General features: G+C 37.6%; 1 protein-coding gene across 1 annotated transcript in view; it reads right to left on the reverse strand.

The window, feature by feature from the left end:
• Window positions 1-1,495: 1,495 nt before the first annotated feature.
• The window catches only part of LOC108668704 (lachesin), a 79,377-nt gene continuing 56,914 nt past the window's right edge, over window positions 1,496-23,958 (reverse strand). Inside the window, exons 3-11 of the mRNA XM_018155949.2 lie at window positions 21,196-21,406; window positions 20,629-20,787; window positions 13,662-13,790; window positions 12,224-12,364; window positions 6,920-7,072; window positions 4,840-4,908; window positions 4,254-4,331; window positions 2,645-2,716; window positions 1,496-2,201 (exon numbers count right to left, since the gene is read on the reverse strand). Of these exons, the coding sequence (XP_018011438.1) occupies window positions 2,122-2,201; window positions 2,645-2,716; window positions 4,254-4,331; window positions 4,840-4,908; window positions 6,920-7,072; window positions 12,224-12,364; window positions 13,662-13,790; window positions 20,629-20,787; window positions 21,196-21,406 (1,092 nt within the window). The 3' untranslated portion in view covers window positions 1,496-2,121. The remainder of the gene's footprint in view (window positions 2,202-2,644; window positions 2,717-4,253; window positions 4,332-4,839; window positions 4,909-6,919; window positions 7,073-12,223; window positions 12,365-13,661; window positions 13,791-20,628; window positions 20,788-21,195; window positions 21,407-23,958) is intronic.

Raw genomic sequence — 23,958 nt, forward strand, 5'->3', positions numbered from 1 at the left:
CTATCGATTTAATTTTATGGATTTTTTTGCAGGTTTTAGAATACAATCAAGGCTTGGAGAGCTATTTTTATGGTAATTAAAAGGTTTTATTGTTAATTTAACGGCTCGTTGGACTACAAAATGTATGCAATACCCGCTTACTGATTATATCGTTCCTTTGCTGCAATGCTGTTCACTTGAAGTAGTTTCTGATAAGTTATGAAATAAATGATAATTAATGCACCCATAGAATATCTCGGGCAGGCCTTAACAGAGGCGTGTGTCAGCGGTCATTCATTTTGATTGAGAAGGAATGTCGATATTGTAAAATATTTTTATACGTAAACTTATAATATATCGGTTTCATGGTTTCATAAAATATTCCAGAACTCCTGAGAACTGAAATTTATTAAATACTATTAAAGACGAAGGTCCCTTTCGTGAGTCAATGGCTAAAATTAGTGAAAAAACACTGTCATTTGAAACTGAAAAAATCATAGAAGCATGAAACTTTTTCTCAAAACCACCTTAAAAATAAATTTAGAATGGCGTCTTTCTCTTTTTGTCTTTCATTTTGGTGGATTAAAAATTTTCAGACCAATTTTGATGGAGATGCAAAGTAAAAAACTTGTCATTTATAACACAGTCACAATCGGGCAAAACAAAAGACGAATTCCGTCTCTGATCCCTGTACACATATTTGGTGCGAAATTATGACAGAACAAATCGAATAAAATTGAAAAATGAAGATTTGCTGATTATGTACATTAGTTTGATATTTACTTTGGCTATTATCGGATTATTATCTGATAATATTTCAATGAAGCTGGCTATGGTGTTCTAGGAATTGAGGAATTCTTTTCCTACATTGAAGATACGATATACATATGTTCCCATAGGCCTGCTTAAACGATATATGTTCCCAAAGGCCTGCTGCATAAGTTAAGACCGATATCGGTACATGGAGGTACGTAAAATGAACAGTGTTTTACTGAACGGCGATCGGTCGCACGGAGACATTATAAGGACGTAAGGGTTGATTAAACATTAAATAATACTTGCATGTAACTATTTACAAGTATTTACGCACTGTTATTACAAATTTCTTCAATACAAACTACAATTGAAAGCACTGGTTTTTGAAATATCATTGAACTAATCCATGAAAATTAAACATTGGATCAAGGGAGTATTCACGAACTGCTCCAAAAATTGAGCTAAAGATTTCGAATTACGAAATATCATGGATCAAAATAAGGGGTGATGCGAGGGTTCAAAACACCAGCAGCGAATAAACCTAGTGGCGTAAACCAGCGACAGCAAATAATTTTTTTAAGTGTTCAAATTCAAACAGCTCATAAGAAGCCATGATTGATTTGATTACTTTATTTACAAAGTGATATTTACACAGCCGCGTGAAACGAAGTATCTGTTCCGACGTCAAATATTTGTGGTCTAGATTTTTGCATTTCCGGCATCATTATGAAAAATTTTTATTTTTTCTTATCTACAAGTTTTTAGTAATTTTTTACCGAATATACTGAATTAGAGTGAATTTTTTTCTTCTAGTTTGAGATGTAAGCTTCTGCGCTGGTCTGTTACGATGGATATCTCGGAAAAAATCTTGGCTGTCAGCGTAGGAGAACGCGGGATTGACTGTTTTTTTATTAATTTTACCGCCACAGCTAGCAAGATGGATTAAATTCACATTTCTCTTTGGATAGTCCACCATCTGAACTGAGTTCCTTGTGAAGCTTTGGATTGGGAATTACTGAAATTGGCTGTGTTCCAAATGGTTGAATTCTGTCAAATGCATAACTAACTTGTTAAGAACAAGATGATGAGGTTATAAGTTGAAATATGTTTGAACAATATCGTCCCATTCATCTAGAAGTATAATTTCTTTCTACACACTAAAGTCTACCATTTATTTCGGTATTAACGCACATTAGATGACTCATGCGATTGAACAAAGCACAAATTATTTCTAATTGATTCACCTTGTAATCAACAACAATGAATGAGCGCATAGATATGTCTTGCACATGGCAGAATGAATAGAATTTGTAGACATTATATACTCTATCCCTTCATCAGCTCCACAAATCTCTACGTAAGCTTTGACGCGCAGTAAGGACGAGGTTATGATAATAACGTTCTATTAATGATCAATATGACCATGACCAACGCCGCTAAGCTCCGTGAAGCCATGGACCTGTGACCTGCAACACACGAGTTCAAATATCAACGATCAACTCAGCATTGTCCTGAAAATCAAATATTATTGCATTGAAATAGTAGTTTTCACGTTCACTCGTAAGTCATTATTTCTCGGCTGATCCTCACAGGAGATTGGTTCAAGTTTTAATAGGTTCCTTTTTCGCTATCCGAATTTTTGTTATAGTCTAATACCGCTTCTTTATTTATTTATAAAAGATACGTCGATTATTGATTATATATACACATCAACAGGTGCTCACGTTGCGTAGGGTACTATTGCATCACTTATTATTTTTGAAGATCACTAAGTCATCAATTTCCAATTCAATTAAAAGCAAATCCAGTCCATTTCAATTCCAACCTTGCTTCCTGTGTGGGCCAAATGTCCAGTGGCACTTGCCTCACATTTTTTTATCTACTTTGTGCTGTACTCCTGGGCACTGACCTGTCCCGATGGATATCTCGAAAAGATCCAGGCCATCAGCATAGGGCGGACGAGAAGAATCTTTAAGAGTACCTGTGGGACATATCGAGGCGTCACAAGCACAACATAATAGGACCAAAACGTGGGTTGTGAATTTGTTAGAAATTAATGATGCCATTTAATCATTGAGACGACTATTGCTGAATTGAATGCATGTGGGATATGAGGGTAAGCGTCCTCTTCAGGAAATAACAAGTGTATCTCAGATATTTAGCTGTTTAAACGCATATATAAGATGAGCTAATGGTTCTATTTTTCTGAAAGAAATAGTGGTTTATCGGACGGATATTGAATGTTTACTTAAAGACCTTTACAATGAAAACTGTCTTCCCAACCAGGCCTAGTTTTGTGTTCATATCAACCCTACCTAAATATCATCATGAATTGCTCGAATAAAAACGTGAATAATAAATAGAAATAAAATAAAAAATTAGACTTCAAATGAAATGATAGGAAACTTGTTGTGTGAAGCAGTCGTGAACATCTTAATCTACGGAGTTTTCCCTCAACATTTAAGTATCACCAGTAGTGAGGGAATCATCTCTACTTCTCATGGTTTCTATGTTTGTGAACATAGTATGACTATAATTTTCTAAGATTTCTATAATAATTTTCTATTATATTTAGATTGGATGCAATAATTACTCCAATACTACTTATACTTGAAGCCGAAATCCTGAAAATTGTTCATGCACGGTTGAACCATTCACTTAATATATACACAACAATTCATCTGTAAGTTTACGGCATCAAATTATGCTTTGATGAGTGACATTTCGCAGAAAATGTTACAGATGAAGTGCTGATGAAGGAAACTTGAAAAAATGGATGCTATAGTGCAACTTTTCGTGGTGCATCTGTGCCGACTTTTGAAGAAAGAGTTTACCTGTTCGATCACGATTAGTAGCTGAGCTTAGTACATGTGCCGAACCTCCAGTAATTTGGAGAGACTACATTATTTATTGTTCTGAATATACCAGATTTTCCTCAAAGCGATATTGCCATAATATGAATTTTCATGGTTTATTTCTAATACCACACTTTGTGCACAGAATTATAGAAACCGGTTGACAAGCATCACAACACCCCGGGTTCTTCTACCGTTCTGTACTAGTCTAAAGGATCGCCAAAGGCATGCCTTACATTGATCAACTATGATATATGATCAAACGTCAGGGTCATTATCGCATCTGGAAAGATAATTAGTCGTCTCTCTACGAGGAAGTTGCAATGCAATGAATTGTGAAGAAGGGAGAATCTTGCATCTGACTGCGTTTTATGAATAATAATAAAATATTCAGGCACCTAGTCAGTAGCTGTTGGGGATCAAAATAAATTATGGTTGTGCATGAAAAAGAACCAAGGCTTCGTTACCGGAATTTCCGTTTTAATTATATTTCGCTTAGATGGGCTGTCTAATTTCGCATTACCATTCATTTTAATGCGTATGAATTTACCATTTCGAAGTAACTCTAGAAAAAATCTAGAAAATTAAAAAAAGAACACATGAATATAATGGTAAAACATCAATATCCATTACATCAGTTCAACAACGAGACTAGACGCTCACCATCAACGGCTTTACCAGGCGACTGGAGCTGTGTTCTCTTGCGGCCTCGAGCACCCGGGCTTCTGTCCAGCACTTGGTCTGCTCCAGGCGCAATAGAAGTAGAATTTAAATTATGAAATAAGAAGTTAAAAGACAATCGTTAAGATTTTATTCGGAACGAATTTACTTAAACCTGCATAGCCAGCATTCGACTCTGTGCTGGTTGAATGATCTAGACAATCAAAATGTTTGCATTTTACGTTCAGGAATTTGTCAGCATTTCAGCCACAGGTTGAATGTAATTCATTATTGCAAATATTTGCCGTTTCTGTTTCATGATTTGAACAATGTGAGATAATTAAAAATTATAACTGGTTAGCAAACTGTTCGTACTGTGTTTGAGTAAATTAATGACTGGCAAACTCATTTAAAACTGCATATATTTGCTGTTTCTGTTTCATGATTTGAACAATGCGAGATAATTAAAAATTATAACTGGCTAGCGAACTGTTCGTACTGTGTTTGAGTTTTTTAATGGCTGGCAAACTCATTTAAAAAAACAGTGCAGTTGGATTTCGCCATCATAGCAAGCCTTTTCATCACTCACTGTTGATGTCGTCGAGGACCTCCGTAGGGATTGTGGTGGCGATGGTGGTGGTGGCAGGAGGCCCTGCGTCTGTGTCGATAAGGGACACGTTTTCTCATTAATTATTAAGTTATTCGTAAACACAGCAAATATTATCGGAACGTTTCACAAGCTAAAATTAGTCCTTGTATGACATAGTCATGTGAAAAAATAATGAATATTGTCACACACACAATGCTATGATAATTTTTTATTTAAAATTAAGTTTTCGAAAACATTTACACAAAATGCAAGGTTCATGTTGTTCTAAATTTGCTCATGATAAGCTGATAATTGGAGGAGAAATTTCCAACCGTTCATTGATTTTATAATTTAGAAACTGAATTTAGTAATATAATTAGGTGATATCAAGATCATTTTTGGGTAAGTTCACTTGAAAACTTTGTAGGCAAAGATTTGGGAACTGGTCCGGAAGAGAAGAAGAAAGATCGCACGGAATTACGGTGTAGAGCTGCTCCAGAGACGAAATCTTTTCAGGGCCTATTGACGCCGTCGTACTGTTCATCAACGCCGTTCACAATCAATCAATAGGTCTAATTTTTAAATATACTTCTTGAAGTTTGCTGTATCTCAACCTTATTTTGGTGTGTTAGAGTTTCTTTCATTTTGTTAAATTGGTTACTGCTATGCTTTATTTTGCTCTAGGATGTTTTAGCTATAAAGAAATTCTATCTAATAAGCTCAATCGTACATACCATTTAAACTTCAACTTGATCAAACCTAAAGCTGACGATACTGCTAAAAGCTGTATATATCGTTACTAGCTTTAGCCGTCACTTCAATACCTTACATTATTTCCAAGCAATTCTTCAACAATACTTTTCTATTTCATCTGAAGCATCCATCGCAATCTGATTTCATCTTATTTCAATGTATTTCAGCCTCTGAAAGTGCGTACTCATACTGAGTGCCACCAATAAACTGAGTGCCACCAAGTGCTTAGTGATTTTTATTCTAATTGTTCACGTTTGCCATTTGGAATTATTGAACTGTGCTCTTTGTTGCCATTTCGGCATTTATTTATCCCATCATCTTTATGTTGCAGTATCACTCCAACTTCGACCTCGCTGTTGAAGTTTCATCGACTACTTTTATTTGGAGCTGATGATGGTTATAGTTGACGCGTGCACCACAGTTCCCGCTCACTTTGTTGAGCTCATTGCGGACTCCCTCAGTTACGTAGACAACACCATGACACCCAGGAGTCTTAAATGCACCTATGGCTTTATAGTAATCTTGATTTAAGAATATTTAAAATTTATTTAGGACTCCTTTATTATAATATTAAATGAACCTAAGTATCTGCGCAAACTCTCCGAAATGTAATAAATCTTCAATGTTTGATTTGAATATTCAAATCTTATCAGCTACGATTATATGGAATTATCCATAATTGTTAGATAATTGTTTGCGCATGATAAGCTCTAATACTTTTTTAAGTGACATACTTAATTAGCTTAAAATTTCTGCTCTCATAATAAACTGCGATATCAGGACTCATTTGAGGCGCACAATGAATATTGTTCTCAACAACAGAGATTAACTCGAACTGTGGTCGAAAATGGCCGCAATTTCTTTCCTTAATCAACAAGAAGTGTTTGTCACTGCAAATTCGTAATAAATATTTTCAAATAATCAATTTAATAATTAGCCAAAAAATTTAATATATGCAATAAACGAACGGTATTATTACTTAATTTTATGCCTTTCGTAACTCTGTACGTTTAAAATTGACGTTTTCAATCCTATAAGAGGTATACAAGGCAGTAGAAAAAGACTTCCCGTGTCCCTGCATAGCAGACATCTAATCGTTTACATGACTTTACTAGAAAAGTTTTGACCTCATGATTACCGTGAATGACGTAGACCACACAAAAGTCTAACCGTAGACCTCAAACAATTGCGTAGACTACATCCAAGTCTCACCGTAGACCACATCCAAGTCTCACAGTAGACCACACCCAAGTCTCACCGTAGACCACACCCAAGTCTCACCGTAGACCACACCCAAGTCTCACCGTAGACCACACCCAAGTCTCACCGTAGACCTTGATAGCCCCGTCGGTCTCGCCCCGCGGGTTCTTGGCCACGCAGCGGTATGTGCCGAAGTCCTCGTCCTCCATGTACCTGATGGTGAGCAGCATGTGGATCTTGTAGCCCGGGTTGCCAACTTTGTGCTCGATGTGGAATTTTTCTGACAGGAAATGAATAAATTTTTTCACAAATTTGGTTAGTGTATGCTTAGGTTAGTTTCAGTGCGTCAGGAATGACTTAATATCGCTAACTGGTTTGTGAACAATAAATATTAATTATTTTTTGTCTATGATATTATTTTCTATATAAAGACCGAAAATGTAAAAGCAAAAAAAAAAAGCCAAGCAAGCTCTCCGAATATTCATTAAATGAGTATTGGAGACCAGCTACATCTTCGGTTAAAATATTTGTATGGAATACATTTACAATCAACAGTGAAAATCGGAATATACATTCACGAAAGCGCCTAAAACATAAGTAACAAGAAAACGACACGGGAAAATAAAAACCTATCATTTTGAAATTTTCAAATGGATAAGAACTGTACTCGTTATTAAGACAAGGTTGTTGTGTGAATATGTGTGATCTGGCAATGTGCAGGCACACGAAACAAATGCAATCTGCGTGCGGTACCGCAAGTTGGGGACAGGCTCTCAGCCGCCCGACAGCGCCCGACGCAGCGCGACACTTTGGAGGTCTTGGACAGCTATGCAAATACGCGTATTATGAGAGGCGCGCCTGCCACCAACTTCTGATATACGAAGCCTGATCTCTTTTGTTCTGAGGAGCTCAGCTTTGTAGGCAGTGAAGGTAATTTTCAGCGACGAGTGAACGAGGTACCTTGTTTCATAAGTAAAATAAATCTTGGACTGTATTGAAAAACCAATTCGTGTTAGCAACTGCGTTGTTATCAGTAAATGTAATGCAACTATGCAAGGTATGGAGTAAAGGAAATAAGTACTAAAATAAGCAAGGTGCAAGAGGCGAAACACGTTTTTAAATTGAGTGATGTTGCGTTACGTATTTGGAAAATCTGAAAACATTTTAAAACTGGAAATAACATTCATTTTCGCAGCACATAAGATTTTTGCAAACAGCCATGAATCTTTGTTTTCATATGAACGACACTTCTGCTTCTGAAGCTTCAAATTCAAGCTAGTTCAAATCTAGTAGATCAAACATGGTGCCAAAGCGGTTGAAATGGGAAACGAAAAATATCAAACAGAAACTGTCGAGTACACGTATTGGTATTTGTAAATTTAACAATTATGTTTACGCGCGTTTTGAAAATGTAGCAGTACATTTACAAATGTATTGTACATATCCTAAACTGCTATCCTGTTGTGAAATTGCCTTCATATTAAATTTCACTGGAATTAGGGTATTGAAAGGCATTTGAGTAACACAGACTGGAGAGAGTCATAATCTGGTTTTACGATGACGGAATTCGGGATGACTGGGATTCGGGATGACGGGATGTGGGATGACGGAATTCGGGATGACTGGGATTCGGGATGACGGGATGTGGGATGACGGGATGTGGGATGACGGGATGTGGGATGACGGGATGTGGGATGACGGGATGTGGGATGACGGTATGTGGGATGACGGTATGTGGGATGACGGGATGTGGGATGACGGTATGTGGGATGACGGGATGTGGGATGACGGGATGTGGGATGCCGGGATGTGGAATGACGGTATGTGGGATGACGGGATGTGGGATGGCGGGATGTGGGATGACGGGATGTGGGATGACGGGATTCGGGATGACGGGATTCGGGATAACTGGGATTTGGGATGACTGGGATTTGGGATGACTGGGATTCGGGATGACGGGATGTAGGATGACGGGATTCGGGATGACGGGATTCAGAATGACAGGATGTGGGATAACGGGAATTCGGGATGACGGGATGTAGGATGACGGGATTTGGGATGACGGGATTCGGGTTGACTGGGATTCGGGATGAATGGGATTCGGGATAACTGGGATTCGGGATGGCTGCTGCAAAATTTTGGCAAAATCACGGACAATTGAAGTTTTTCCACTCTTCTTTAATAAACGTACTCTATTTTCTAAATTATGGGCGTTTTTTATTATGGGATTCATAAATTGTAGTGTAAATCTCGAGCAGCGCCGTGCTTAATCTGTTAGTAATGCAAAATTGAAGCATTTTTACTAAATAGGAATTACAACTGATCGATAATTTTAACCAAAATCGTCCTCGACTACCGATAGATAGAGAAATGAAAGGATGAAGAAGGCTGGAGAACAGGAGACCAGAGAATGAGAGAGTTGGAGCTCAGCGCCAGGGCCTGAGTGTATCGAAACCAACTCATTAGAGGCCGCAAATCTATCTTCACTCGGGCTCTTCTTTCTCAGCTGATTACTTTTGTGGAGCTTCGGTTTAGCCGCCCTCGGCAGGGGGGGGGGGGCACGTCGGGATCTCTAGGGACATCGCTATTGAGCACTGCGGTACCTAAAATTTATTGAGCACTGCGGTACCTAAAATTTGCCTGATTTAGGAAAATCGTCAGTGGCTATTCCATTATTGCTTCGAAATATCAGTAAAATGATCGCGTTTAATACCACTCGCATGTACGAGCACATCGAGCGCCGTCATATAATTAAAATGCAAGATCAGATGTTACTCGATACTTGATGTCGGTCACTCCTCGATAGTGCATAAGAAGACTTGAGAACTGATTAAGTGATCAATAAATAAATTAGATCAATAAATAATGACTTTTTAATTGGAAAAGCTTCACAGACCAGTTTCGTCAGTTGAAAATATGCGAAAATCAATCCACAGGTCTAATATAAAAGGAGAAATTAACACCGAATTTGAAAATTGGAAAGCAACAAAGCGGCAAAAACTTAACAATTTAAAGCACACATGAACAATTGACGTTGTTTCAACAAGAATTTCGTTTACAAATAGCAGAGATTTTATTATTATCAAGTCGACAGTTCTGAGAGAAGCTCTTCTCAGAAATTAAGAAGAAAATTTCATTACATAAGTTTATATAATATAAGTCGATTCGATGTTTTTAGTTTTCAATTGTTTACTCCTCATGTTTTATAGATCTATTCATCTGAAAGATAGGTCAATAAAAATCACGATGAAACAATAAGACAACCATAGTTAGTCACATAATGACTTCTGAAATACTTTTAGTTGGTTATTCTCAACGTAATCTACAAATCCATAATAATACAGATCACTATTTTTCAATTAAATTTTTATTGAAGTAATCAACACTTAATTTGGACACATGATGACTCAAAATTGTGGTCTGAAGCGGAAGACTTCGATCTGAGGAGAACGGGAGCTTCGAGTCAACAACCAGAATACACGAAATGTCTTTTTAGTTGTATAAGCTACGGTCCGCAGTCTTACTTCTTTGTTGGGTATCCGGCATTTTTTCTCTTAACGACGAATTTCTTACAGCTACACTGAAGATTATTTAATCAGTCGCTATCAAAATTCTGTTACCTGAAAATCGACTGTCCGTGGTTACGGTGCTTTTTTCAATTTTAGCTCATATAGTTCGAATTTAAGATGACTCAAACACTAATAAACTGCATAGCTGGAATTTATGTTAATTCTTACGCTGCAAATTATTAATATAAATTGTTATCTGTTAATTTTGTCATAAAGTCCCCTTGTACCAAAATTTGGAAATTCATGTCAAAGGACATTTGAAAATTGTTCTTAAGGCAGGTAGCGGACGGTTAGTTATATATACTGTCCATTATCTTGTTTTTGTCATAATTCTAAAATTATCTATTAAGACTTCAGAAACTTGCTGTTCTGAAATTTTCACCAATTGTTAACTTACATGCACTATTAGTGAATAATTTGAAATTTCAATCTTCCTTCGAGCATATAAGATTACTTTTCTCTTACACTGCGATCGTTCTTTTGCGCATTGCACAGCGGCGAAGGTCGACATGACGTAGCGTAATTTGTAGGTATGATGGCACAAAGGAATTACACAGAGAAACGAATTATAGTGTTCAAAGAATTTTCTCGTACCCATCCACCTTATTAGGTTGCAGGTGCATTCAGGCACAACTGTAAGACTTCCACGCTTTGAATAGAATTTTACAAATTTGAAACTGGATGATAGAGCTGCATGGATTCATAAACGTTTAAAATTGATGATAAATATTATCGGCATTTTCCTGCTTCTATATACTTGACTTACTTCTTAATAATTTAATTTGAAAGTAATTAGGGGTTCAATTTATCTAGATACTGTCACATCATCGTTACTCTTAGATTCCATATAATGAGAAAGTCAAACGCAATATTTGTCCATTGGACATCAATATTTATCCAGACCAATATTCATCCAGTCAAATATTTATCCAGTCAGATATTTATCCAGTACAATATTTATTCAGCACAATTTTTATCCGGTCCAATATGTATCCAAGCGCAATATTTATTTATCCAAGTACAGTATATATCCAAGTTCTTATATCATTAGTCTGCTCATATCGCAAGTTCACAAGGAATTTAAAAGCAAAGAAAACGCCAAGAAAATTCACCATATCGATATTGAAAACGTTTCGGAGTCCAGCTCCATCATCAGTTCGACTAAACTAAAAATGAATAAAATCACTTTAAAAGTCAAAATTCAAAAACGCGCTCGCTACGCCGGCAATACAATAGAGCAGCGCAACGCGCTCGCTACGCCGGCAATACAATAGAGCGATCGACGCCAGAATTTACGCAAAGCTTAGGCCTCGGAGATCCAGTGAGACGATTTGAGGTCCAAAGTTTTATAGTCTCGAGGAGTTCAGCGGAGGGCTTTACAATTGCTGAAAGCTCTGTATTTTAGCGCGGCTGCGCTGGTTGCACATTAGGATGAGATATGTTCATAGAGTAAAATATAATGTAGAGTACTTTATTTTGGTTGATAGTAGTAGTGAAATAATCATACGACCTTTTATATGTCAATATCTTCAGTTTCGTTGCAGTGTCGTCAATAAGTCAGAAAAATGAATGACCTGCTTAGCTCACAAGCAGATGCGACTGCAGCAGCACACAACTTCCAAAGAACATATAATGAGTAAAATTCAAATTAAATAAATCAAAGTTTAGAGAATGAAAAACAACATAACTGGGAAATAAACATAAATTAAACATAACATAAAATATTATTATTCATTTTCATAAAATGCTATGAATATGAATAATAATAATAATGAATAATAATAATGAATAACAATAAAAAATTTAAAAATTGAAACAACAAGCTTTTACTGATCAAGATATTTTATAAATCAGTCACTGACCCGAGTCATAGATCATGTTGCTGTCGCCCCGTGTCCAGTAGTTGAGGGAAGTGGGATGCGCTTCAGTGTAGCACTCCAGCAACACTTCGTTGCCACGCAGCGCAGCGATCAACTGGTGTGGGATCCACAGCATCGGGGGGACTGTCATGGTAATAGTAATAGCGGTCTCAGTGTCTATCAAGCCGTTAGACCTGTCGTAGGTTCTTGAAATTGCAGAATATTCACAGCTTGTAGCGGTAACGAACACACAACTCACTGCTCCAGTTTAGCTGTGCTTAACCACTGGCCTCCTCGCCGATTTGACTAGAAGTGTCGCAAAGAGCTGAAATCAAACCCGCAACTCACTGCTACAGACTAAGCACTCTGAACTGTAAACACTGGGCCAGTGGGCCACTCTGCTTGTCACGACACTTCAGCTTGAGACGATTCTCACACAGGCGTTAACTTTGTTTGTGGATATGCAAGAAAATTGTTTTGCTGTCTTCATTGGTTTTCGATTTAGAGTAAGGAGCTATTACATGTACGAGATTTCGAGTACCTAAGGAAGAAGGGTACCTGAGGGATCGACTTGACGCCTCCCAATGAGCAAATGAGCGCGATGCTATACAAGCTTAATGATCTAAACCTCCGACAAGGTTTTTCAAGACAACATGAGCTTGAACCAATTCTGCGCTCATGCATGAAATAAAATTTATACGTAATTTCAGCACTTTCAAGTTGAAGTCATATCATCATATGATAATTGAGACAACGAAACCCTCAACTTTTGGGGTAAAGATCTTCCCTAAACCAGAAACTTGAAGCGATCTGTAATGAGAAATACCTGTTTTTTAGGGTGAGAAAAAGTCACGGAATTCTGCTCTACAACACCGGAAACATTGATTCTATTTATTTATCGCGAATAAGTGGTAAGCAATGTGAAGATAATATTTTTAGATAGTATCGAGTTTTCAATTAGCAAACTCATCAATAACCTTAAAAAATTTATTACTATATAACCTTAGATACTACTTGTAGACTCTCGAGCTGAAAAGATACAGAAACTGTTCAAACCTTAAATTCCACTGTTGGTCTCTTAATTGTCCCGAAGAAACATACTACACATTTTAACTTTTACTTCTACTTGTATACACTTTTTCCTAAAATCACTTATTCCGAAAAGACTCTTATTCCGAAAAGACACTTATTCCGAAAAGACACTTATTCCGAAAGACACTTATTCCGAAAGACACTTATTCCGAAAAGACACTTATACCGAAAAGACACTTATTCCGAAAAGACACTTATTCCAAAAAAGACACTTATTCCGAAAAGACACTTATTCCGAAAAGACACTTAATTATTCCGAAAAGACACTTACTCCGAAAAGGCACTTATTCCGAAAAGACACTTAATTATTCCGAAAAGACACTTATTTCGAAATGGAGTCAGTACTCACAGTCGACGCTGACAAGAATGCGCTTGCTGACAATGGGTGGGTGGCCGTTGCTGGCGATGCAGAGATACGCGCCCATGTCCATACGGCTGACTTTGTTCAGCGTCAGCACTTCCCCCTTGTGGTCGATCACTGCGCATATATGCACCGTATTTATAAAATTTATGAACACATGGCAATAAATATAATAATTATGGTGTGTGTACACAATTACTATGTTCACTGTGTTCGTGGACACGAGGTGTGTAGGTCCGTGTGAACACACATTATGCACATTCGTGAACATAAGGCAATGAACGGAATAAGTGCGCAAACATTTATTCCGTTCACTTTTATTAAACTTATTCCGTTATGCTTATTCCATTAACGCACATCAAATTTACGAACACGAGGCAATGACCGGCATAATTGTGTAATCACACACAGGCAGTTAATTAATAGAACTTATGCCATGTCTCCGCACTCATTTTATATCTTTGATTGTGCTTTTTAAGTAATAAATTAAGGCAGAGGATATATCGTCACGAAAACGATTTCATGGTCTCTTCGTTGGTGTTTTACGAGAACACTTCATTTCAGCTAAACGCATCAAAAAGTTTACAGAAGTTTCTTGAAGGCAGTATCTCGAATATCCATAGACTTGTGTTCAAATTTTTAAATCGTGCTCCACAGACTTAAAAAAAACATTTTATCAGTTTACTTCTTTGTAGTTATTTATAGGATAAACTATAAAATAGCCGCGGTTATAATCATTACTGAGCTGAAAGAGTATTAGTATCAACAAATACAAAAATTCATTATAATACAGAATGTACAAAATACTAAGTAAAACTTTGTAAACTTAGTGAAGCTAACAGTTATTTAAATTATGATTCTTCATTAATAATAGATAAATTAAAATATATCTGCTTTAAATAAGATGACACATGCTCCAAAAAATATTTTCTAGAAATAGTTTCATAAATACTCTTATGATCACAATTTCTGCCACGACGGTTATGTGACAAATAAAAATGATACCTAAATCACAACCTTTGGTCACTCGCGTATCAGTTATTTATTTGAATTAATTCCGATTATACGGTAGGTGCTTAGACTCGCTATTTATTTAGTAATAAAAATATTAAACAATTCAGTGTATCAATACTATTTAATTTCCCCGGAAGCTTGCTGTATAACATGCACAGCAAAACAAGCGTAACAACAAGAACATCTTCCCTAAGTCGATGTAAAGTTCCAGCAAGCCGCTGCGTCTTCTCGTCATTCAATCCGCACTCGATTACCGAGGTCTTTAAGAAAAAGCAGCGGCCAAAAAATCCAATCCCTAGTGTGGCAACACGACGAGACTTGCAGCCGTTCAAAGATTTAGGCTGGCAAGCAGTCGCTGCAGGAGCCGCAAGCTGAGAATTGAAGGCTTTGAAGGCGCTCCGCCTGGCAATTGAGTTTGCGTGGCTACGGGACGGCGCTTCAAAAGAACTTTTGCCGAGCTTAACTCGCGTCGATTAATGGCGCACTTGAGATAAGATTGCAAAACGAGATTTTCTGATCCTCTAGATGTGATACGGTACACGTTCAGGTATAAATAGGAGTAGGGTAAATGAATATACGTACGTGTCGTATAATGACTCTAGGAGCATAAAAAATATTTTAAAAAAGATACGTGCCGTTTAAATGACTCTAAGAACATAAAAAATATTTTAAATCATGAACTTGACTGGCTTATTTTCAAGTAACTTGAAGTATATTTTTGGGTGTTAGTATAGTATAGTATAGTAGTATAGTATAGTATCTTCGGCATTAAAGAATAGGCCTGGATAGGCCTGTCGCCGATTCTTGTACTTTTCTTGACTAGACTGGCCTTACGGACGACCTTCTGGGACCTTGTACAAACCATGAGTATACTTGTATACTTCAATGAGGTCCCCACGCAGGCGACGATAACGTCGCCTGCGTGGGCGTTATCGTCGTGTTGATGAATACATAGTTACTGTTGAGCATTTCAAGCACAGAAATGAGAAATCTCTGATAAAATTACAATGAACTCAGAAAAAGTAAATGCCCCAAATTGTTTTTCTATTACGACTTGTGACATTCTAACTAAGGCTTAAGGAGAAAAGTAATAATTTTATATAAACCCCTGATGTCAGCAAGCGAAATGAAATCGACCTCGGCAAGTCAACGACACAAGGAGAGAAGAAAGTGAATTAATTTACAGATAATTGGTTTTAAAACTAAATGTATTACTACATCAGCGAACTAATATACTGAAATTACGTAAGAAATCCTGCAGACGAGCATCTTGATGGATAAGTCATAATAGTTATGAATTAAAATACATATAATAGTTGAGGAAGAGAAAGGCGAGACACCGGCGTGATGCGGAGAATTTAATCTCGTCCGCGTTTGCGGAGCTCAGACAGATTGGCTAATTGCTTCTATTGGCGCTAATTGTGAATATTGGCCCTAGAGTTGGCAGGTGACCTCGCTGACGAGCGCCAGTCACAGCATGACGATTCAACTTCTGAGGATCGTCTACACGAACTCCTGACCGGCCTCTGGCACACTGGACCAAGCTACAATAATCTTAAGATCCCTTAATTTGACTCATGCACCGTAGACTTTACTGAATTATGCTATAATAGTATCAAGATCACTTAATTTGCTTCATGCACCATAGACTTTACAGACTTACGCTACAATAATCTTAAGATCCCTTAATTTGCCCCACGCACCATAGACTTTACTGAATTACGCTATAATAATATCAAGATCACTTAATCTGCTTCATGCACCAAAGACTCTACTGACTTTCGCTACAATAATCTTAAGATCCCTCAATCTACCCCACGCACCATAGACTTTATAGAATTACGCTACAATGGTCTTAAGATCACATAATTTGTTTCATGCAACATAGACCTTACTGACTTACGCTACAATAATCTTAAAAACCTTGATCTGCCCCAGTAACTTCCCTGAACTCCGCTTCAATAATTTCAAGATTAATGACCCCATGAACCCCAGACTTTATTGATCTACGCTTCATAAATTGAATGATTTCAGGCACTCAGGCAGTCATTGATTGTACGAACTAGCAGAAGCTACAGCCTCTGCGGATCTCGCATAGTTTAGGCGCCATGTTTGGCTAAGAGAGAAAAACTTTTTCGGAAAATTTTTCACGCAATGAAAATGAGATACAAGTTAAAAAAACGGTGTATGGCGATCAAGACATCTATAACGCTTGTATTTATCAATAATAAATTAAGTTTTAAAATGCTCTAAATAGATTACGATTAATGAACAAAATGATCGTTGTTCCTCTAATTTATTTCCAGAGTAGAATGAAGGATAAACTGTATCCTGGGACCTCAAGAAATGAGTGAAGTCTATTTCAATCTTAAAAATGAACAATTCTTATATGTTGATTTGATTTCAACAAAGAAATTTCCACTGTAAATCCAAAAATAACTGCCGCTCTAATCCAGGACTTTCTTTTAATCGGCTAGTGGATACAAAATCTTGCTTATCTGCATCTTAGAATACGTGATAAATTACTTCTGTGTTTTACTCGTCCAAAAAGATCCAAAAGCATTCGATCTTATTTCAATAACGCAACAACTGCTCGACTCCAGCAGACGTCAACTACCGAGAATATGGGCGGACATATCATGTTAAATATCCGTAAATATAAAAACTACACTGCATTTTTTGTCCAAACATCCCTACTGAATGGCTAGATTTCAGTCCAAGAAGAACTGTTGGACAACTTCAAAATTATTGTTACAAGGCATTGAAGAAATTTACTTGCAGAACGTACACAAATTTGCTGAGATATTAACAAGTATTCTCATGTATAACGAGCATTCGCAGAACTACAGAACATAGACGCTTACGTCCACCGGTCGCCTGAGCGCATCAAGTCCATGAAGCTTTAGGTAGGAAATTTCTGATAAGACCGTGTAGGCCTCCCAGACACAAGCTCTTATCGATAAGCGACCGCTGCAGTCCTATTTGAAAATCCTAAAGGCAAAGAGGGGCAGGAGCTTTAGGGTCGCGATCTGCGGCTGCATTTGTGCAGTGCAAGACAAAACCACCGCTAATTGCCGTTACCGCCTCAGCAATCCCGGCCGATCGCCAACGATTTGGCTTGACTTGCTCGTGGTGCGCGAAAAGGCGATTTCCCTGAATTGAGAGTAAGAAGGATTAGAAGGTTGATCGCTTATTTTTGTGCGAGATTTTTATGCATTCTTTTATATGAGCATCATGATGTATCATTGTTCCAAACCCGAGAAAATTAAATAATTTTGTTTTAACGCACAAGTTTCATTGGTCAAAGTTTCATGAACGAATTTTCTTCTTCAATCATGAAACAGCAAGACCTACAAGCGGGCAGCAATGAAGAAAGACGAGTTTCTAATATGATTGTATCTTTGACATTAAATTAAACCACATAAAATTTGAATCAGAAATTAAGATCATACAAAATTAAGGTCGTTTCTATATAGTCAAAAATGGTAATAACATAAATATTCTTTTATGCATAGCAGATAAATTCCAATTGTTCCTCAAAAGCACTATTCCAATCGATTATATCTTAGTTGCTGGCTCTATTTTGCACAACCGGGACAAAGAATGGTAAAAATTCCTGAAATGATTAGTAGCGATAAAGTACATAAAAATTTCAAGCACAGAAGACAAAAAAACTTTAATATTTCCAAACAATACCGGTTGCCAAATTGTTTTTTCAATACTAAGTTAGAACAAAATACGTTGAATTTGTCTTCCGAAGTTCGATGAACCTTCTTGAAAAGAGAAAATATTTTTTTTTAGTACAGACATTATTGAAACAAGAAAAGAGATAATTTGTGAAAAAGGTCTTTGTTAGACACAAAAGCGGACTGACGAGGCTGTAGCTCGGCGCATCAAAGCAGACTCTCGGTCGAGTATTGGTATGAGAACAGCCACGGCGAGCCCATCTGCGCCCCGCTACTCCAAATTGAGCGTTTTGTCTTGGTTTGCTCGCTTCAGCAGCGGTGGCAACAAGCGTTGCAAGCAGCACTGTTGTTGGTCCTGCTGCTTGCTGAGCATATAGTAGAGTCTGTTCAGTTCCAAGCAAAGTTTCTCATTGGAGTTTAAATTCCAGTCTCCAATCTTTCTCGACTGAGACGTTCTGAAATTTTGTCTCCAGAAATTTATTTGTTGAAAATTATTTGTGAGATCATCACCGTGTAATTCCTTAGATTCTTAATGCAATAAAATTCAATAACTTTCCGTATGAGTAAAATGGGCTTTGTTCGTTTAAATTCAAATTTCTGTAGGCGAATTACTATTACCTTCCCTTGGCTACAATAAACATAAAGGCAAGTTTCAACAATGCAATTCTTAAAATTTTCTTGCGGAACTCAACATTATGGCAAGCATTCAAACCAATGCAACCAACGGCAATCATTTGATGGTTTCTCACCAATTCCATACTCGTAGTAGATGTTGACGCGGGTATTGAATTTTAGTGCAGGTAGACCAGGACTCGTGAGTAGGATACGTTTGTTTTATATTTTTACAGTAGCGAGATGAAGAATTGCGTCGTTCACACTTGCATCTAATAAGAGTAGAAAGATGTATGCTGCATTGTCATATGTTCACACGGCAGCTTATAGCACCGTTTTCATGTGACTTGATAAACGAAATTTTACTCTGGAATAAAAAATATTTGGGCATTTCTCTGATGCACATCGAAGTTTTGAGTGTGTGTCAGCACGATCTAGCCTATGCCAGGAGAACAGAGTCTTCTCTGGTGCAGCCGTTCTGTCTAGTTTTCTCCTCAAGTTAACCAGTAACATTACTACGAAATAATAAGTAGGTCTCGACATGCTGTTTAGCAACAGATGAGGCACGTCTATATACCCCGTATATGAGTACAAAAGAAATAATTTCATTATGATACTTTCTAGAAGTGGTATATTTTAATGTTTTTCTAAAGCATGTATATTTTACTGATTATATCGCAAACCATCTATGTCAATTTGTAGTAAAATTATCGCAGTGTTATTCAAATTAAAATTAAATTTGTAATTAAAATTTTCGTATACATATGAAAATTCATCCACTCGGTTTGTGATCTGATCCAAGGCAATCGGTGTTAATCCTAATCACCGTGGTGCTACCAACCAGCCACAACCTCTGCAGCAATTTTTTTCGTTCTTCGTCAAAAACGGATTTATTGGATTTTTTAAATGACGAATGCTGCTCTAAATGGCATTACAGTAGTTTTTTTCATGCCGAAATCAATCTTCGAACGAAACCAAAAATTGAAATTAATTTCAATTAGAAATTAAAAAATTTCCCAAACCAACTGTAGATTTAAACAGACAGTTAGACTTCTTCACGTGAGCACAGTCTTATTTTACTAAACGGTCATATGAGCGGCGATTGATTGCGGTGCGGGCCGATGAAAATCTAAGTGGCAATGCAGCAGCCGACCACATCACCGTTTGTTTCTCAATCGAAGTGTTCATGCCACTTCATCTAACTAAGGAGCCTATCTGTATACAATAAATGATCCAGCGACGATATTTTGATCAGAGACCAAGTGCAGACCCCAGTTGAGTATCGCAACTGACAAGCCAGCGAGATGTTTCATTAGGGAAAATCTATTCGAAGCATGAAACCTATTATTGGATAACATATTCGTCTACGCATTTACTTGTAACTGTGACAAATCACTTTGCCCTTATTTAAGCTTAGTTCGGTTCATTCATATACAGACTTGCACATATTTTATCCAAAATTATACCAACAATTTTTTCTCATCTAAAAAATAAATGAGTGAAACAGAAACGGAGCTTTCCCTGGCTTGTTGCCTGTTTCCCACGAAATCGCCGTTGTTAGTGGGAGTAGTGGGAGCAAATTAAATTAAAGTGTTATTAATATAAAACAGTTATAGTTTAATAAATCTACCTCCTTGACCCACCTGATAAGGTCTTGTTGACGGTGATGGGGTTGCCATCCTCCCTCTTCCATGTGACGATGGGCTTGGGGCTGCCGCGCGCCTTGCAGCGAAGCTTCACGTCGTTGCCTTCCTGCGCGATGACGTCACCGGAGCTCTCCGAGTCCACGATGTCCGGTGGCACTGAACGCCACAGGGCGATACGATACACTGAAACTTCCTCCATACCTCATATGATTTCAGGATATTTTATTTTAAGAGAATTTATTGCTTCTTTGTGTTCGCGTTATGTTGAGCTCGGGGTGGACGGAACATTGAATCATAAAATCAGCTATCCTGGTACATGCGCAAGATTCAATGATTTTAATTTCCGATAGATTTGCTTTCTTTAATTTTGATTCCATATAGAAGTTAAAATCAAATGTATTTAAATTCTGAACACAACATTACAAGTTTAATGTATCAGATTTATTTTGTCTAATTACAATATTCTTCATTTATTAACAATGGTCACAGTTATGCCAATTAGAAAGTATTTTTTTAACCCAGTCTCAGAAAATATCAGGTATTACTAGAAGGAACTCTTCTTACCCACAACAGTGAGATAGCCCGCGACGGTCATGGCCGAGGCAGTGTTGATCTGGCACATATACTTGCCAGTGTCGGACTCTTTAACATCAGCGATGTGAAGGTACCACGTCTTCTGGTGCTTGTCGTGCGTCACGCTGATGCGGTCGTTGCGCGTGATCACGTGGTTGGCAACTGTCAGGATGGCCGAGTTCTCGTAGTGAATCCACGCAAGCTGTCGGCAGAAGGGCAACGTTTCAGTTATGGACATTTGTCTCTCTTTTATGTGCAGATGCATTGATCATTTTCTGAGCTGTTAGTGTCCATAAGCCTGGTTTTTAGAATTAATGTCCCATGATGAATTTCTACAATGATTAAATATGTCAATAGCAAAAAGTCTGGTATGATACATGTCGAGGAAGCTTAAACTGTTCTTCTGATAAGATCTCGATCGTTCAGCGATTAAACAGGAGTACGTATATAAGAGCTCATATATCATCAGCTATCAAGCTGCTGGTGGCTCACGGTGTCATTGCTTAAGCTCTGCAAGCCGGTTTTTGTTACTTTTAGACACGACTACTTTTTTTATAAGAGCTGACGAAATTCATTGACTCTGTGACTATATTTGAGCAACTCCGTTCACGGCAAATTGTATTTATTTATATTGGACGCTCTACACCACTCGGGCTCCGGAAGCAGCATTTCCTTCCCGTAGCATTCGGACCTCGGACGGTCCGTAGCCAACAAGCCTGTAAAAATCACGCTCGTATTGGTTGCTTTTTAAGCTCAGTTCGGTGATCCATTAGCAGAGGTCGACATGGCGAGTTGGGCTGACATTGCAGGCCATCGATCACTGGAGCGGATGGCCGGACTGTTGTGCAATCCTCTGGCCAGTCATTCCAATTAATGACTTACCTCATCAGGTCGTCATTGCCCAGTCCGGACAACTCAATTACCTCGAGCATTACGACGCACTCAGCTCATGTGTCATTACGATGCTCCGATTTTTGCTCGATTCATTGAAAATTGTACAATCTATGGAAGCTTATCACTACGATTGAATTTGTTCTGCTAATATTTGATCGTGTAAGCGAAGCAACGATATTACTTCATTTTTATGCTTCCAAATAAAACCTAATTTTTCATTAAGGATTTATTGAAAAACTTAATTCAACATTATATTAAAACAATTATAGTCAACCTTATTTCTAACACGACAGTGAGGTGAAGTAAAATTTTTATTTCCGTGACAGACGCGCCATGTGTTTACTGTTGAGCAAATTATTAATATGCCTTTTTCTAACAGGATTGTATGCATATTTTTAACATGATTCGAAGGACTTATCTGTATTAAACAGAAACAGTTAAGATTAACAGCTTTTGCAAACCCAAGATACCAAGCTATGAAAAAAAAATATTTACAGGGATTGCGAGTAAGGCATTCCATTTCTAAATGTTTTTCTCAGCTCACAGACAAAGACGAGGGTCGAGAGCAGAGCTCTGCTGGTATTATATTGCAATCATTTATCGTTGCAAGCGGCCGAGGCTACCGCGCATCTCTTGGCAGGGCTTCAGCCACCGCCCGACAAAGCCATCAAAGGCACTTTAGTGAGCAGCATCGCGCCGCCTGAATTATATCTCCTAGTCACTACTGATAAATCTCAGACCTTCCTATACACAAGCCCTGCTGCTCGTGAATGCTTACTGGCATGCAGCCCTTTTCAGCGAAAGTGTAATGGTTGCATGATAATTATTGTAAATTCAAGTTTTTTTGACGTATTTAGACTAGTTTTCGATAAATAAATAATAAAATGATGGAACTACAATATTGTAAATAGTACTATTATAATACCCAACACTATAATAAAATTATTTGATTCGCACCAATTTCTGAAAATTGGAGTCGATACTCTTCACGACATCTGAAGCACCTTCTGGCGTTATGACGTCAGGTAGTTTATTCATATAAAAGTAGGATACTTATATATTTAAATATAAATAGGGACAGTCATTTGGACAAAACCGTCTCCTCGCAAAAGGTTCTTTTTCACATCTCTGCCTAAATTTCTTTACCGTCAAATCCGTTCCTTGACCTTAGCTGCTGTTCCCTGCTGGCTGGGATCCCTCCTGCCCCTCATCAGAATTTCCAATTTTCTCTCATGTGCCACAATTTCCGCTCTATTGTGCGCCCATTTTGAAGATCTAGCATGATTTTTTTCTAAAATCTGCTCAGTAATTCAACTGACCGCGTGAGGCGAACGCATTTCCAATGCATCCCGCACCTGCCGAAATACGTGAACACGCCCTGAAAACTGTGTTAAGGAATAGTATCAATTTAAACAAATCAGTAATTATCATTTCTGTCGAAATAGTTATTCCATTTTAATGTAGAACCTTCCACAGTTTAGATTTTGCCTAAAACCGAAATTTATTTCATTCATGTTTTAGATGCTAGCTAACGAGGACCTTGAGTGAACACAACGCTATTGTACAGTTATGTTTTAGTAAATATACGTGTGGATAATCTATGTGACTCAATGAACAGAACCTCTGCCTAACAGTGCTCACGTAGTGACAGCGTCGTAGTTCTCCAACAATTGATGTATTGTTTCGTAAACCTCGCTACTGATATAAATAATTATCATCGAAATCTTGCAGCAATCTTATTTCTTCAATACAAATGAAATTTATAAAAATTTTGTAGCGTATTTGAATTCGATTGATTACCTAAATGAATATTCACCAGAAAATTGAAAGATGTTTCATTTGTTCCGTCGTGTGATGCCT

Source organism: Hyalella azteca, unplaced genomic scaffold (genome assembly GCF_000764305.2).
Source record: "Hyalella azteca isolate HAZT.00-mixed unplaced genomic scaffold, Hazt_2.0.2 contig7054, whole genome shotgun sequence".
NCBI lineage: Eukaryota > Metazoa > Arthropoda > Malacostraca > Amphipoda > Hyalellidae > Hyalella > Hyalella azteca.